This window comes from Seriola aureovittata, chromosome 19 (assembly GCF_021018895.1).
Source record: "Seriola aureovittata isolate HTS-2021-v1 ecotype China chromosome 19, ASM2101889v1, whole genome shotgun sequence".
NCBI classification, from domain to species: domain Eukaryota; kingdom Metazoa; phylum Chordata; class Actinopteri; order Carangiformes; family Carangidae; genus Seriola; species Seriola aureovittata.
The window spans coordinates 13483169-13499424 of record NC_079382.1 but is presented as its reverse complement, the minus strand read 5'-3'; the positions used below and the strand labels follow the sequence as shown (position 1 = coordinate 13499424).

At 39.9% G+C, this 16256-nt stretch overlaps 1 protein-coding gene across 7 annotated transcripts in view; it reads left to right on the top strand.

Annotated features, from left to right (window-relative positions):
* Nucleotides 1–16256, top strand: part of utrn (utrophin) — a 170979-nt gene that overhangs the window by 152307 nt on the left and 2416 nt on the right. For all 7 annotated transcript variants that reach the window (XM_056405711.1, XM_056405712.1, XM_056405714.1 and 4 more), the window contains 6 exons: nt 2160–2225; nt 8595–8756; nt 9925–10162; nt 13676–13751; nt 14137–14220; nt 15987–16012. In XM_056405711.1, coding sequence (XP_056261686.1) covers nt 2160–2225; nt 8595–8756; nt 9925–10162; nt 13676–13751; nt 14137–14220; nt 15987–16012 — 652 coding nt within the window. The remainder of the gene's footprint in view (nt 1–2159; nt 2226–8594; nt 8757–9924; nt 10163–13675; nt 13752–14136; nt 14221–15986; nt 16013–16256) is intronic.

The window sequence follows — 16256 nt, the reverse complement described above, 5'->3', positions numbered from 1 at the left end:
TGCCCTAAAGCTAGGGAAAATCACATTAAACAATGGTATATTATGTTAAAGGATCAGCAGAAATGTAAAATATAAAAATGTGATTTGCAGAAGATGAAATGAAATCAAATGAAAACTAAAAACTTTATTCAGTATCATAAGATGCCCCTGTAGTGCAGACATTTTTAAAGAAGTATTATAGAACTGTAGAGCTGTGGTACGCTAACTAATTCATACGACGTGTCGACCATGTCAGAAATCCAATGTGTTTACACCTGTTCTAAATGCACATGCTCGCAAGCAGGGTGAAAAGCCAGCTGTCATACAGAACGCCCCCAGTTCCAATGTGGGAAAGGGGTGAGAGAAGGAGGTTTTCAAAGGTATTCAAGCATCCAACCAGCACTTCTGAAGAAGCATACTGGCAGCTTTATACTACCCAGTATAGCTTCAAGGAACATCATATAAACAAAGATACTGTTAATTGTGTTTATTAGTTCTCCTGTGCTCCATATAGGGAGGATATTTTTGATTGTGGAGAATTGCTTTCTTTTGCTGTTTTGTTTTTTGCTTTTCTCATTACACAATGAAACAGATCTCAAACTGACACTTTTAGTGTAAGAATCGAACACAAACAAAGCCTGTGCTGCCAGTATCTATCAAAGAATCCTGTTACTTATTTTGGGCATCTGAGCTGGCTCTATTGGGCTGAATCATTACAAAGACAGAAAGAAGGAAGTAGCGTGTTTTTTCACTAAATGGGACACAAAAATAAGCATTTGTAAAAGTGTAATTTTGAGACCAGTTTAACCAAGCAGTGACATTCAGACTCAGAGTGCACCAGAGCAACTGATAAACACAGCCAGCAGTATCTGGAGTCTGCAAAATTGCACCACAAAATTTCAGTTTAACTTTAAGTATACAATCATGAATGTCAGTATGAACTTTTTAATATACACGTAATGGAAAAAGTGCATATATACAGTAGATAATTTGTGAACCTTGAGTGCACAGAAAAATGCTGTCAGAGAAAGTAAAAACACAACAACAATCATTAAATGCACTTTTAAACATTGTGCATCTGCTTTTTATTAAGTGACAAAACGGTGTTTGCATTCATTAAATGTCAGATGACAAATTCTGCTCAGTGAGAGAACTTAGACAGGATGAAGCCGCCCACCGCGATGGTTGGTGACATAATGGATTTGCTGCTGAGATCAGAGTCACAACAGATCGGCCCAAAAGCTGTTTTCAGCCGCCCACTTCAAATGATACTGCTGCGCACGTCAACACACCCATGTACACGGCGTGTGAGCTGCATTTAATTTCTGCCAACATCACCAAACTAATGTTCTGCCACACTGAGACTGAAAACCTGTCATATTTGATTTCAAGATAAATCCGAATATTAAGATCCACAAGTGTAACAGTTGCATAAATCCCATCCAGCCCATTGAATGAATCTCTAATCAGTCCAGAGCTTATCTTCTCTAAAGCGGGCGAGGGTTACCTGTGTCAAAACAGACCCCGGTGTGTCCTTCCACACAAGGCTTTAATCATGAACGGTCTTGTGACGCAGCGCTGCTCTGTCTGGCCTGAAACCTTCCACTGGTCACACACAATTAACCTTTGCTCAGTGTTTCTGGCTGCGTTGTTTTATCAGCAATGACACAGGCATGAGCCCTTTGAATTACTATTTTAACTGAGCTATAGACGCTGACATTATATATTGTAGCGTAGCTTATAGATTTTCATGGAAAAATGCACACGATGATAAGATTTGACTCATGTATCTCTTCCCACACACATATACACATATATATATTCTGTCAAAGCTCAATTTCATCCTAAAGGTTAGTGTGTCTATGTCTTCTCTATCCAGATATATGACCAGAAAACATTCAAAAATGCTCCTGTAGACACAGTGACACATCTCTGCTGGGTGTGCACACACATACTAGTACATAGTCTTTGCATGCATAAAACGTCTTGTTTAATCATAAAACAGGTCATTTGTCATTTAACCTGCTTAGAGACTTCACTAAATTTTTAAAATCTTAATTGGGGTCCTGCTGTGGCATAGAGATCCTCATTTGTTGACACTGATGTTCTGCATTTTAATGGGATGATAACAGCTTTTAAATGTTTAAGTTTTGGTCCCTGATGGTGCTTTTCTTTCTTAGGTTGGCCCAGATGGAGCGCTCCAATGGCTCTCTGCCCACAGACAGCAGCTCAGCCACAGGAAGCATGTAAGTCACAGTTTGTCATTTACATTTACATTTTTCTTCACTTGTTTTGACATTTCCTGCAACATGATCATGCGCTTCGATCCGTGTTGTTTAGAAACACATTCATGCAGATCTCTTTATTTTTATACATACACATGCATTTATTGAAGTGAGCTAATAATGTTGTCCATTTGAATGAATTCGGATGAGCAACAACTCCAAACAATGACGAACCAAAATTCGAGTGAAATTTTCCTATACATATTTTTTGATATTTGGTTTCATTATAATGCTAAGACGACTCCAGGTGCACTGTTTACTTGTCAAAAACAACCCCAAAGAAAAACCTTCCCTGGCTTCCGTGCATCAAAACCAGTCAAAGGAATATTGTGGCTTCCTGAAAAGAGATCAAGGTGTGTGTGAAAGAACTGAGAAAGGTTTTGGGAGAGAGATAGAAGCATTGAGTGAGGGGAAAAAGACAATGGGATGTGGTTGAATACAGCAGGAAGGAGAGGACTTTGGAAGAAAGGTGATAGATTAGAATGCCAACAATCAGCAGTGAGAGTGATTGTTTTCAGGATCTCTGATAATGACCAGTTATCTTTGATCAGAGGAGATGGAAACGTGGCGGCAAACTTGAAGAAAAGAAAGAATCAGAAAAAAGGAGGGAAAGCTGATGAGGAGCATCAGTTTCTGATTGTGTGCGTGTGACACGTGTGCTTGTCTTGATAGCAAGATTTCCCAGATCATAGATCATCATCATAGATTTGGAAATCAGCGATGTGTGTATGCATGTGTGAAATTAATTTGTGCATGAGAATGTAACAGACACAGAGAGGGTGCAGAGGATTTTCTTTTTTAAAATCTCAACATCAATTTCAAGCCACAAAAGAGAGAAGGAGAGCAAAAAGATTCCCTGTATGCCTCGTGAAAAGAAGGGAAGCAAGTTTTGGGGCTTTTAAAAAGGAAATTCATTAAAAAAGGAGTATTGACAACACAATAGTGGAAAGGCGCAGGGGAAGACAGTTAAACCTCTGAGAGTCTGCAGTGAAGATGAAGTGAAGCATCAGCTTCATTCTGTTGTAGATTGCATCCCTTGCTGATGTGCGTGCATCATGTGGACCACTGCTCCACACGTCACCTTCTTCTAACCTTGCCTCTTAGTTTAAGAAACGGAAGGTTCAATTGAAAACTCCCAAAAGGTGCATGTCTCCACTCTCTCTCTGTTCAGCTGATCAATAGAAGGACCAAAGAATAGAAAGACAAAAAGTTTTGTTGAGCAGGGGAAGGTGGAAGCAGAGGTGGATTTATTTTCCTCTCAAAGCTTTCGTAATGCGGGACAAACACATTATCCCAACTCCTCCCTCCCTCTCTCTTTTGTGCTTTGTACTCGGCTTATTTAAGAGAAGAAGCCATTATCTTTGCCAGTTCAGAAACAGCGTTGACTCTGGTACACAGTAGTCTGTATAGCACTAATGAGGTGAGGAAGATGAGGGTTTGATGAAGGCTAATGGGTTTAGCAGCAGAGGAAAAAAACACCCACCAGGGCACATTTAGAACATAATCGTAGTTCTTGTGCTTTCACTCACTTTCACATGAGTGTCATTTCTGTAAGATTTGTATTCCACATTTCTGCAAAACAACAACAGCTACACAATGTAGATGTGAAGATAAAAAGAGCACAATCCCCTCAGAAAAAGGAAATTTAAATGCCAACCATAAAAGATAACTAAGACTAGAACATTTCTCCAGAACATCTTGGCAAGAATGGCTTTGTAGTTGTGCGCATAAAGCCTAGTATTCCTCATACTTTAAATTTCATGAAAGAAATCATTATTTTTCCATATATATATATTTTCCAGTGTGCTTCTTTTGCAACGCAGAGGCAAATTTGATTATTATTATTTGTTAAATGAATAATCACATTTCTCAGTGGAGAACTTTGGGGTCTGACAAATTATACAAACTTTTATTTATTACACTCTTAACAGTATCACTAATTGGAAAGGAAATGAACTACATCCAATTTATCTGCGGTTTTAGATTTTTATTGCTGTTTTTGTGGAGGATAATTAACTTATTTGAATTGATTACTCACACATTGGCTCTTAATTTTGACTAAGAGCTCTAAAGATCTTTGTGATGAAAATTGGTACTTGTGCATATGGTTAATGTAGGTCTTTGCAGGGAAACTTATTCTACTTAGTCTACTATGTCATAAATGTGATAACATTTAAAAAAAACATTTAATTTGCATTAATTTTTAATTAAGTACAGGCTGTTTTTAAAAGGTCAGAATCAGCCAGTAGCTCTGTTTTTACACACCAACGTGTTCATTAAGGCCTACTTTTAAGGAAAAAGTAACTTTGTGAAAATAGAAGTATTGTGCTTTGTAGATACCACTACAGTAAAACACTCCCCTCAGCCATATCTCTTCTGAAAAAGATGAAGCTGTACATAGTGCTGTCAAACTTCTCAGCTAAGAAATAACTCGCCTTCCTCTTCCTTTTTGATGTCTTTGGTTTGGAGTGTTTGATTGTCTTTCCTCTCTTTTTGTGAGATTTATTCTCTCCCGCCTACAGCTGATTCCACACAAGCCTCTTTGTCTATCACTCCACTCCATCTGGGTGTTTGTGAGGACACACAGTCACACAGATCCCACTATGTGTGACAGGACAGTAGATGGTGTCTTCCTGGCAGGGTTTGGTAACATAGTGTAACATGGATGACTGCATTAGCCAATTACATGCATGTTTGACTTTTGGCTTGTATTTCCTGATCTTTCAAATGCTGCAAACACTGATGTGGACTCGCTGCCAGCTGTGCAGTGATATCAATAATTAGTGTGTGTGTGTGTGTGTGTGTGTGTGTGTGTGTGGGAGAGAGATAGAGAGAGATAAAGTTTCTGTGTGCATGTGGCCTCACTGCTTATGTCATTTCTGTCCTGCATTGCTTTTATCTAAAAGGGAATCCTTAATGAGGAAGTCATGATGCCTGTTTTCTCTGACCTCCAGCTGAAGCACAATGTTGTCATCAATGCCTCGGGACATAACCGAGGACGAGACTTCCCGCTTCCCTCTTTTCACCCGGCTTTTTTGTTTGGTTATCTCTTGCTTTCCAGTCTTTCCCCCAGTGCTGTCCCTTTTTGTTGTCTTTCATATTTTGTCCTTTATTCCTGTCCCTTTTAATTTCTTTTGAAACCTCTTTTCATCATACCCCCGCCCCCCCTTTCTCTTCTCCTCCTTTCATCATTTTTAGTTGTAGTCTAATCATGTTTTATCTTTGAGCCCAGGCAACCTTCAGATTAAACACTAGGCACAGAGGTAAACATGGAAATACTTTTTTTTTTTTGAAGCCCTGCATTGTAAACAATACACCTCACAATGATCAATCACCAAATATGGAAGCCTCATAGAAAGAGAGGTTTTAACATCCCACCAGAGAGGAATGAAAGTAGCTTCTGCCCTTCTTTCATCCTCTCCCTGCTCTTTCCCTCATATTCCCGATTTCCTTGTTTCTCTTTCTTTATCTCTTACTCTTTCTCTCTGAGCTCAGTCTACGCAGATGATATTCAGCTCGAGAGGGGCTGCTTGCTTTGGGATATATTAGCCAGGCATCAGGCCCAGAGACTATTGTTGTTGTGTAAAGACTGTAAAAGTTCCCTGAGCAGTGTCCTCCGCTCACCCTCTCCAAACACAACACTTATACTCACAATGCATTGCAGCTAATAGCCTCTCCATTCATCACCATTATTCACATTTAATTCTTCTTCCACACGGATGCTCTCTTGCTCTATCATCTCTTTCTTCTCTGTGTCCCTTCATCTTCCACCACCACCACCACGCTGCCTTAGCCTCCAGTCCTTTCACTGTACTTCCTCTTTGTCCCAGTATTCCAGTATTAGTGAGCCAGCCCTACCCCCTGTAGTCTCCATTTTCACATGTAATGATCCCCTTCCTACTGTCCTGAAGGCTCCTCCAGCCTGCCAGCCATAATGTCCTCTGCAGCATCCTCTTGCCAGGGACCTGCCTAATTGGTCACTCACTGTGGAGGACCCCCATCCCCTGGCCCCAGCATGCAACACTGCCACCTATTTTCAACGTTTCACTAAAGAAACTAAGCCTTTCTTCATCATCCCTGTCAGCGCAGTGGCAGTGTGACATCCAGCTTCCTGTCTCTGCCGGCTTTCTTAATGTCATTTATCAGGAACTCAGCAGTCCCAGCGTGGCTCCAGTCTCCACGTTCCACCGAAATTGATGAATAACTACATATATCTGTGCATACACTGTAACTAAAGCTCAGTAAGAGTTTTAAGAAAAAAAAAAAAGTTAGTGTTCTGTAATATACAAATTAGAAAGAAAGAGTAATAAATGAATAAAGATAATTTGGAAGGAACTATAGAGTAATAGGTGAGAGGGAGCTACTGGTCAGAGGAGATAGGAATAGAAAATAAGAAAAGCAGTGGAATGTTTTATTTTTTTTTAATGGAGAGTTCAGACAGGTTCAAAACATGTTGTTTTCCCTGCTTATAAAGTTTATTTCATGTGTCTTTTATTAATGGGGCCTTTCATTTTTGCAAAAAACATGAAAGGCTGAATGCACAGTTGATGTAAATCCTATTCTTAAAAGAAAAGAAACCCTCTAAACTTGTGCTTCAAATCACAGAATGAACTTAGGCTGGTTAATGATAAAAAAAAAAAAACTTTTCTCTTCAACACACATGGAGGGCTACTGGCTTGGCATATTGTTCCTTTTATGTGAAGAGGTGAAAGCCTCTTTTTCTGTACCTTTCATTAGCTCTCCCCTCGCCCCAGTCCTTGGTCACAAAATAGTATAATTACTGTCATCTCTGAGAAAAAGCTTCCTATTCGTAACCATTCTTATAATGCATGTGGTGATAATGGCATCCTGAATATTTGCTGAATACTCATTGATTGTCTCCCATGGTGCAGTTCAAGGGTGTCTTATGTAAAACTTGAGACGTTTCAGTTTGTCAAACTGCTCTCCGGAGCGTATTTGATTAACTTACTCATTATAACCAAGGATTATGCACTCAGTTATGGTCTCGCCCAGATAAGAGTGTGTGAACTTTGTAGCAAGTCACTGTCTTTTAAAAGCTGCCAAGAGTCTACTTACACAAAAAAGTAACTCTTACATCAGAAACATGCAGCTAAAAAAATAAAAATGATTGCTGATTCTTGATTTTTCATGTTTTGTCCTGCTTTTATGTGATGCAAATGAAATTAATCTCTCAAAAGTGAATTGTAAAATTATTATTATAACATCCATTATACTTATCTTAACAGAACTAACTAAACTAGCATTTGATGTTGCCGTGTTCCCAGATCTCAGCAATTAATTGAGCATTTTTATGTTATAAAAATGTACTGCCATGTTTTTGTATTATCGGAAGTAATAGCATAATATATATTTATAACAAGGTTTTTGGCCCCATGCTGGTGCAGATGTATTTGCTTTAATGCTGCATAATCGCAGGATATTAACACTGAATGACAGTCTGAGCACAGGCGGATATTTGAACTGGCTGGATTCATGATAAATGTCAAAATAGAATTACTTGTGGATAGAAAGTCACATGTGGAGCTAGCATGCCACTAAACTGTCTCACCCAAGTCTATTTCAAGCTGTCAAACTGGCTCTGGAACTGGCAGTCACTTTAGCAATGGAAAGGACTTTTAAATAACAGTCTGCGTTCCTGTTTTTCGTGCGTGCGGTTGTCAGGTTTTATTCTTCAAGGCTCAGGTTGTGTTTAAGAATGAAGGTGACAGCTGGGCTTTGGAAAGACTTGCCAGCCCCTTTCAGATAACTGAGATAGCACATACAGAGACGGACAGACACACACATGTAAAGATGCGCAAGAGCAGACACCGGCACCTCCTTCCCTCCATATCTTTCCATCTGTCTGCCAGGCTCTTTCTCTTCTCTTCTCTGCTCCCTCCACCTCCGCACTGCCTTCACCTTATTCCAGTTATCAGATAGTAAAGACTGACACATCTGTGTTCCACCAGTGATTGCGGAGCTTACAACGTCACAGACCTACAATAGCTAAAGATCTTATATATTGTGGCAGCTACCACAATCTTTGTTTAGATTGTTGCTTGGAAACTGCTGTTTTTGTTTGTTTTTAAGCTGACTTTTTTCTCACAAGTGCATTTGTTACAAGCTTTTGCTATTTTATGTGCTGTGAACCTGGCTGATGAAAGATGACAATGAAACCCTGTTGAGGCAGCAGTTCATCTATTTTACAAGAAATAAGTGCTTAAATAAGTCGCCCCTCCCTAACTGAACAGAATGGGAAGTGATCTGATGTAACAGGGACAAGATGTCTGGGTCCTCAATCCTCACATAACACTTCATTCCTTTCCACAGGGACGATGAGCATGCCCTGATCCTGCAGTACTGTCAGACGCTGGGAGGGGAGGGCTCCCCGTGCAGTCAGCCTCAGAGTCCTGCTCAGATCCTCCAGGCCGTGGAGAGGGAGGAGCGAGGCGAGCTGGAGCGGATCATCGCTCGTCTGGAGGAGGAGCAGAGGTAGGGCATTATACTGAGCTTGGTTAAGACCCAGCATGTAGGGAGAACAACTTCTGTTTGGACAATCTTCTTCAAGATCAAGACGGGGTTATTAATAATTTAGATTATTTAAATTATTTCTGCTTATTTCTGAACTGGAATGTTCAAAATACTTTAAAAAATCTGTGTTTATCTTTTTCTTTTCTTTGTCACATTCACTGTTTACTCACAGCTTCCTGGTCTCATCTGAATATTTGTGCTCATTGTCACACTGTACTGCACAATACATGAACATAGATGCACTTCCTGTACCCCCAGTCTGTTTCAGACACCAAGTCCTTCCCCGGTTTGATTAGTAAATGGAAATGGCTTAGAGACAGAGTCACTGTACAACCCATTGTTGTAGAGATGCTTTTGCAAAGCCAGTGGCTCCACTGGAGTGATTTAACACTGATTATCCACATACACAGGCTCTCCGGGAGAGCGAGGAGGACAGAGAGAGAGAGAGAGAGAGAGACAGAGAGAGAGAGCTTTACTGCTTGGCTCATAAATGCCAACTTAAGTAAAGCACTGCAGCTTATGGTTCTGCACTGAGAGAGAGGGTGAGGATGGAGAGAGGCGAGAGATTTGGCGGGTGGTCCTTTATGTTTGTCTATCCACTTGGAATAGGATTTCACTGAGAAAGAGGAGGTAAACATGAGTGGGGTATTTTTATGTGGCACCCCACTGTTGGAGCAGAGTTAAGGAAGAAGCTTTTGAAAGCTCTGTTTGAGAGTCCGTCAGGAATTAAAAAAAAAAAAAAAAACTAAACAAAACAAAAAAAATTATAATGACAACAACACTGAATCACATAGTTGTGATAATTATTTAATCACAGGAAAGATCACACGAGAGAGAGATGCCCTCTGGGGTTGTGGTTGCAACATGCCCAGGCTCACAGTAATATAACACTGTCAAGCTAATGTTACAAATGGCTACAAAGCCGTGCTACTTAACAAGTTTGAAAAAATATGAAAATGGCCCTAAAAATAGTGCAATAAAAACAATATAAGATACATGTCATATACTGTACATACACATAAATATACTGTACATACATTGGTACATAAAAATAAAACAGATGATTACAGATGTGGTGTATGCATACATGTGACAGATTTGTGTTGTGTTTCTAATCCTCATTTCCCAGGACCCTGCAGAGGGAGTATGAGCAGCTGAAGGAGCAGCATGGCCAGCGAGGGGCCCCTGCTGGAAGCCCCTGGGAGTCAGAGGGCCCCTCTGCCCATCCCGATGAGGCAGATCTTCTAGCTGAAGCCAAGCTGCTACGTCAACACAAGGGCCGTCTGGAGGCCCGCATGCACATCCTGGAGGAACACAACAAACAGCTGGAGTCTCAGCTCCACCGCCTCCGACAGCTATTGCACCAGGTGACATAACATTGATTTGTTGGACAGTTTTATCCCAAGAAGCCACAGGTTATGGCAGAGAGGAGGAACAGATAGATATTCAAAGACTCATGTGTTGTCAAAATAGTCATTCCTCAGAGAAAAAAAAACACGCTGGGTTGTTTCTTGGTGTTGTGCATTTCTCTTTGACAACTGCAAAGTGAACTGGTTGAAACTGCTGCTCTGAAGAGGCCATTTGCAGAAAAAATGGCCGTAGTGTTGGAGCTTGAGAGACAGAAAACAACATAGACAAAGACCTCAAGTAGAATAATTGCATTACCATGATATAAAGGCCAGTTAACAGCATTTGTCAGCTTTTAAAGGAGGATTTCTTAAGTGAGCCACAACTTAAATAAAAATACTTTGATCAGTTAGTCTCAAAATTGCACCAATATCTGTCAAAAACAGTATTAATAAAAGGTAGTCGCAAGTTGAGACAAAACAGCAAAGTACAATATGAGAGGCATATTTAGCAAATTAGCAGCAAAGAAGGAGATTGAGGATTATAGCTTAATGACAAGCTAATGCAGCACAACCCATCTTTGTAGAAGAGTTTTCCCTTATGATTCACATGCACTTGCACTTTTAGATAGATAAGTGAAATTAATTATTGTTCTCGGAATGAGCCGCTGTTTTGCAGCCTTTTAGCATTACACTTACTCAACTGTGACTATATAAGTTAATTTCTGCCTTTTATTTTGCCTTTTCTTTTAGTTCATTAGGCTTGTTTTTGAAGAGCAGCAGGGCAGTAATCACAGTTCACAGACTCCCTCACACACAGCAGCTGGCAGGGCTGTGTCAGTGCAACACATAAAATATAAAAAAAATATTAAAAAAAACCTAATTTAAAAAGTGAAACACTGATACAGAAGGTCTCCAATAAATTGAAAGGATTCATTCAAAGTCATTCAAATAAATCATTGACGTAAATATGCACTTGAGCACGTATTAATCCCCACATAAACATACGCACATATCTATAGGCAAGACCTGATAGACCATCAGTTTTTATCCTTACTTTTTTGTGCCTTTGAATAACAACCCCTCATCAACGGTCAGATTAGATTTTAATCAAATCATTACCATTCCATGCAGGAGTCCAGCAGCCGTCTCCAGTCCCTCTATCAATAACTTCCAGATTTGTTTATGCGCAGCCTAATTGCTCACCTAGGTTGGATTGTTTGTGCCAAGTGAGAAATGCACAACCCCCAAGCCAAACAAACAGCAATCCTGACAAATCAGACTGAGCAAACACCGGGGCAGGTATTGGCTCTTTGGTAGCTGTGGAGCTGAGGGCACAGTAATAACTCACAACAAATATGGCCTGAGGAAGGCTGCTGATGTGACTCGGCAGATTTTTAATGGATGAAGATCAACATTTTGACAGAAAAAAATTTTTTTTTTTTTGCACCCAGCTCTCACCATATTGGGGATGCCTTTCCATTTTTAAACTGTAGATAATTCTTGACATACTGATCTGTATACACAGTAAGCAACTCTATATTTTGTGGAAGTACCATTAGAAGTATGTCTTTGTAAGTAAACATATTGAATCTTGTAAAGTGAAAGTGTCCCCTGTCAGTGTTTTTATCATATATTATATTATTGGACTATCACTACTGATTTATTAACATTTAAGCAGATTTTCATTGTCGTAGCTGGCTGATGTTAAGTTAATTTAACTACTTCTTATACTGTTAATGTACCATAAATAAATCATAGGTGTTATACATTTGTGTGTATATTCAGTACAATTAACTGTAATGTACAGAATGTACTGCTTCCCTGTATACATTGAGTTTTCCATGTGGCTTGTTGAGATTTTTCTGCACCAATGCCACCACATCCGGAAGTAATGTGATTCTGATGCTGATTCTGAAAGGCAAAAAAATGCAAACATAATGGCACGCACAACTATCTGCATCCACACAAACATCCCCACGCTAAATAAGAACTTCTGTTGTGTGACATTTGAGTCCCCAGAGTCCTGACGATACGTCAACATGTCTTTCCATCAACAGCAGTGTTACTGCCAAGCTGCAGAATAATAAACCCAACCGGCTGAATGGCACGCATTAAATTCACACTCCTGAAGGCTGACCAAAGCCCTGACCTTAGCTATTCTAAGACGAGCCTCAAGACACTGGCTGTGCTCTAGAGACGTTTCCAACGTGTTAGCCTTTACTAGCGCCGGGGGCATCAGGAGATGAAGGAGTTGAAGAAGAAGAGGAGTGATGCAGGAGGGGAGGGAGGCAACATTGATTTGGTTTCTTTCAGCTGAAAAGCTAAAGGGAGGAGGGGGGATGTGATATTCTGCTGTAAATGTCACTGGACCTCAAGTATGTGCGTCTGTGCATCAGAGCTACAGAGCATGTATTCACCAACTGATTAGCTGTCCAGGCTATTTTAGCTACAACCCCTGATGTCTAATTGATTGATTACAATAGTGTTTTATTATGTTTTATTGTGAGGAAATGGGCTTTTTCTGTCATTGTTCTGACAAATTGCTGGTTTAATCAGACTTTTCTTATCAGTGACTTGAATCAGACGTATTTATTTATTGTGCTTATGTGTGATGAAAAAATGGGATCACAAACGATCAGTTTCTCTGTGAATCTCTACTATTATCTCGTCAAAAATTCTCCCCTTTGCCTGAAACAGTCTTTTCAGTGATATTCAAAACATTCTGGGCCACACATTTACTGCAAGTCCTGTAAGTCAGTTTGAGCTCAGTGGCTGATATCAAGATGAGGCTGCAGAGCAGAAACATCACACAGACAACAGTGGAAAGCATTTTGAACAAGAACAACAGTGGTACAATCTATTACAGTCAAGGCTCTGTCAAAAAACATCCTGAATATCAGATTAGATTACTGTAGGTCATCTGTATTCACTGTCTGCTACTGTGCTGGCTGCATTAATGTCAGACACATCTGCCTCAAGAGAGATGGATTTTCAAATGAGAGGCTCGGCTACAGGTGTGAGGGCAGAAACCTGTTGATAGAAAGACGAGACAAATATATGTCTTCTGTATCGGGGCAGAAACTAACATATTTCATTACACACCGTGCAACATGTATAATCATGGACATAGGAATATTTGTTATATCTCTTGGCTGGGTAGCGCGACCTTCATTTTAATCTTTCATGTTGGTGGTACAGTTTTTTTTTTTGTCACATTCACTGAAATCCCTCAGCAAACAACAATTAGCTACAACACAAAAAAATCTGTGAAAATTTCCTTTGAATGTGATTCATACTGTAGCATGTTTATTATTGTTTATGAGAAATGTTTTTGTACACATGACAACAGCCTCATTGTGCCGCCCTCTGGTATTCCCTTGTCTCCGCCTGCCGCAGTGAAGCAAGGCTAATTTTGAAGTTGTCAAGCGGATGCCAAGCGGAATAATTGTGTTATAATGATGGAGTTTTCTTTTTTGTTTTCTTCCCTCGACTCTCTCTCACTCTCACTCTCACTCTTTCTCTCTCTGTCAGCCGGATGTGGACTCAAGGGTAAATGGAGTGTCCTCTCCTGCTGCGCAAGATCGAGGGCCACTTAGTGAAAACTCAGGTGAGACACTCAAGCTCAAAGAAACTTGTATACTCAGCCTCAGACACTCATGCTACCATTGATCTTGATATATGAAGGTTTGTCCTTTGAATTTTGTCACTATGTCAGAAGCCACATTTTTCATCATTTTACAACATTTTGCTTCAGGTACAATGAAAGTTTGAGCATTGCTCACAAGACTTTCACATTGTTTCTCTGCAAATGGAAATTTGGTGTTCAATGTTGTGTGGTACCATGTCCAAGTGTCTCTGTGGTAAATGAAATTCACCCTCTGTGTGTGTGTGTGTGTGTGTGTGTGTGTGTGTGTGTGCGTGTGCGTGTGCGTGTGTGTGTGTGTGTGTGTGTGTGTGTGTGCGTGTGCGTGTGCGTGTGAGCGTGTGTTCAGATGAGCTGCTAGACTCCCACAACAGCAGCTCTGACCTGGCAGATGTAATGGAGCAGATTAACAACTCCTTCCCTGCATGCAGTCGTAAGTTTCCCACTCCTACTCCCCCCCACCCTGTATTCCCAGCCTCTGAGGGCAGGTTTGTGTTTTGCCACAAGGTCGCTGGTCAGTAGAAAAATAGCGCATGCCACTCCATTTAACTGTTCATGCCTCATCCCTCGCTGGGATAATTCATGTGTGTTTTATAAGATGTGTGAATTAGCCCAGTGTGTATGTGCGCTTCTTATGTGAGAAATAGTTTTGTTTCACTGAAATGTAAATCAGTAGAATTTATTTCAGTTACAAAATATTATAGGGCAACAATTATTTACATTGACGATGTTATTCGATTATTAACGAGTAAAAGAAGTTGAAAAATTACAATTTTTTTCACCACATCTTCCCAAAATACAAAGTGAAACCTTTTTGATTCTGACTAACAGTCCAAAAGAGGTTCAGTTTAAAGCCATATATGAGAAAGAGGAGCAGCAAATCCTCACAACTGAAAAGCTAGAACTAGAAAATGTTTGGCACTTTTGCTTTAAACATGACTGAGACTATTAAGCTGTTATCAGAGTAGTTGCCAATTAATTATCTGTTGATCAACTCTTGTAGTTGACTAATTGTCTCAGGTAAACAAAATTGCTGATTTAAGCTTTAATCTTTGCTGCTGCTTTCTAACATGTTACATATTATTATTATAATAGCAATAGTAAACTGGAATCTGTAGATGTGTTAGTTTGGGAAATAGCATCTGCTGAATTTGGGAATCTATGACATTAAAATTTTCAGTTTTTTTTTTTTACAGATGTTCCTTTGTTGTTTTTAATTGATTCAATTGATACTAAGAGTTTGATCACGCCATGGCAGTACAACGTAGCAGCAATAAATGACATAGAAACAGAATGAAGAGAAACGTTGGTATTTTCCTGATACAATCAACATAATTAAAATTTAATTGAGATTCATCCTGTATGTTTTGATTGTCTCCTTCACTTCCTCTAACTAGTTTAGTCAACCCTTCTGTCTTCTCCTTCCTGCTCTCTTTCTTTTCTCTCTCTTTTTTTTTTCATGCCATCCAGCTTTGTTTGTGGATGGTGTATGCATGTGTGTGAGTGTGTGTGCGAGTGCACTGTGGAGTGCCATGTATAAATAATGGCAACGTGCGCAGCTATGCACTCATCTGTAGTCATGAATTCAAAAGTGTGTGTGTGAAACTGTGTTTCAGTGAAGAGTGGTATATAGCGTGTGCTTTTTCAGAAACTGGAATTATTGTGTGGTGCGTGCTGGCTCCACTGCATTGTGACTTTGTGGTTTTGATTCCGATGAAATGCTTTGTCAAACATAGATTTTAAACAGCGGCCTTGAGGTTTTTTTTTAATTATCATTTCAATTTAGGATTTGATATGATCAGGAAAAACCTTAGACCCTCATTACTCTTTATAACAGACTTTGAAAGAATACCCACCTCTGGGGACGTTAATCAAATAGAAAAATAAATAAAAATCTTCGAAAAGCGAGTTAGAGCTCACTGGCTTTAGATTGCCTTCGAATTTTTGAGTTGAAACTCCTATGAGGGCTTTAGTTAAAAATCCATTCTAATCTGCCAGACGCACCAGCAAGCGCTATTAGCATTTGGTTACTGCACAGCTCCCAGGCACCGGAGCCGAGCAGCACAGAGCTGAGTTTGTGCATGAATATGTGGGAGGGACCCAGAGGCTGATAATTTAGTGTAGACTTATAAAACAGAGATGAACTGGGGAGTTCAAGTGTTAAACTATTCTATTGTCTCTTTGTTTTGTCTCCCACAGCCTCAAGCCTCCCCTCAAGACCACAGGTAAGACATAGTTCTTCCACACTTTTAGACACACAACAGTACTTAAAATCAGTCTGTGTATTTGCAGCTTCTGCAGAAGCTTCTGTTTTCTTTGTGTCTACTCCATTGTGTGTGTGCACACACAATGGAGTAGACACAGTTTTTGGGTCTGTATTTTAGTAATTGATAAAGGTGTGAGAAGTTGGAGAGCAACACTTTAGAAGTAATTACAGCTTCTGCCACAAAAGTAGTCTTCTCTGTAGCA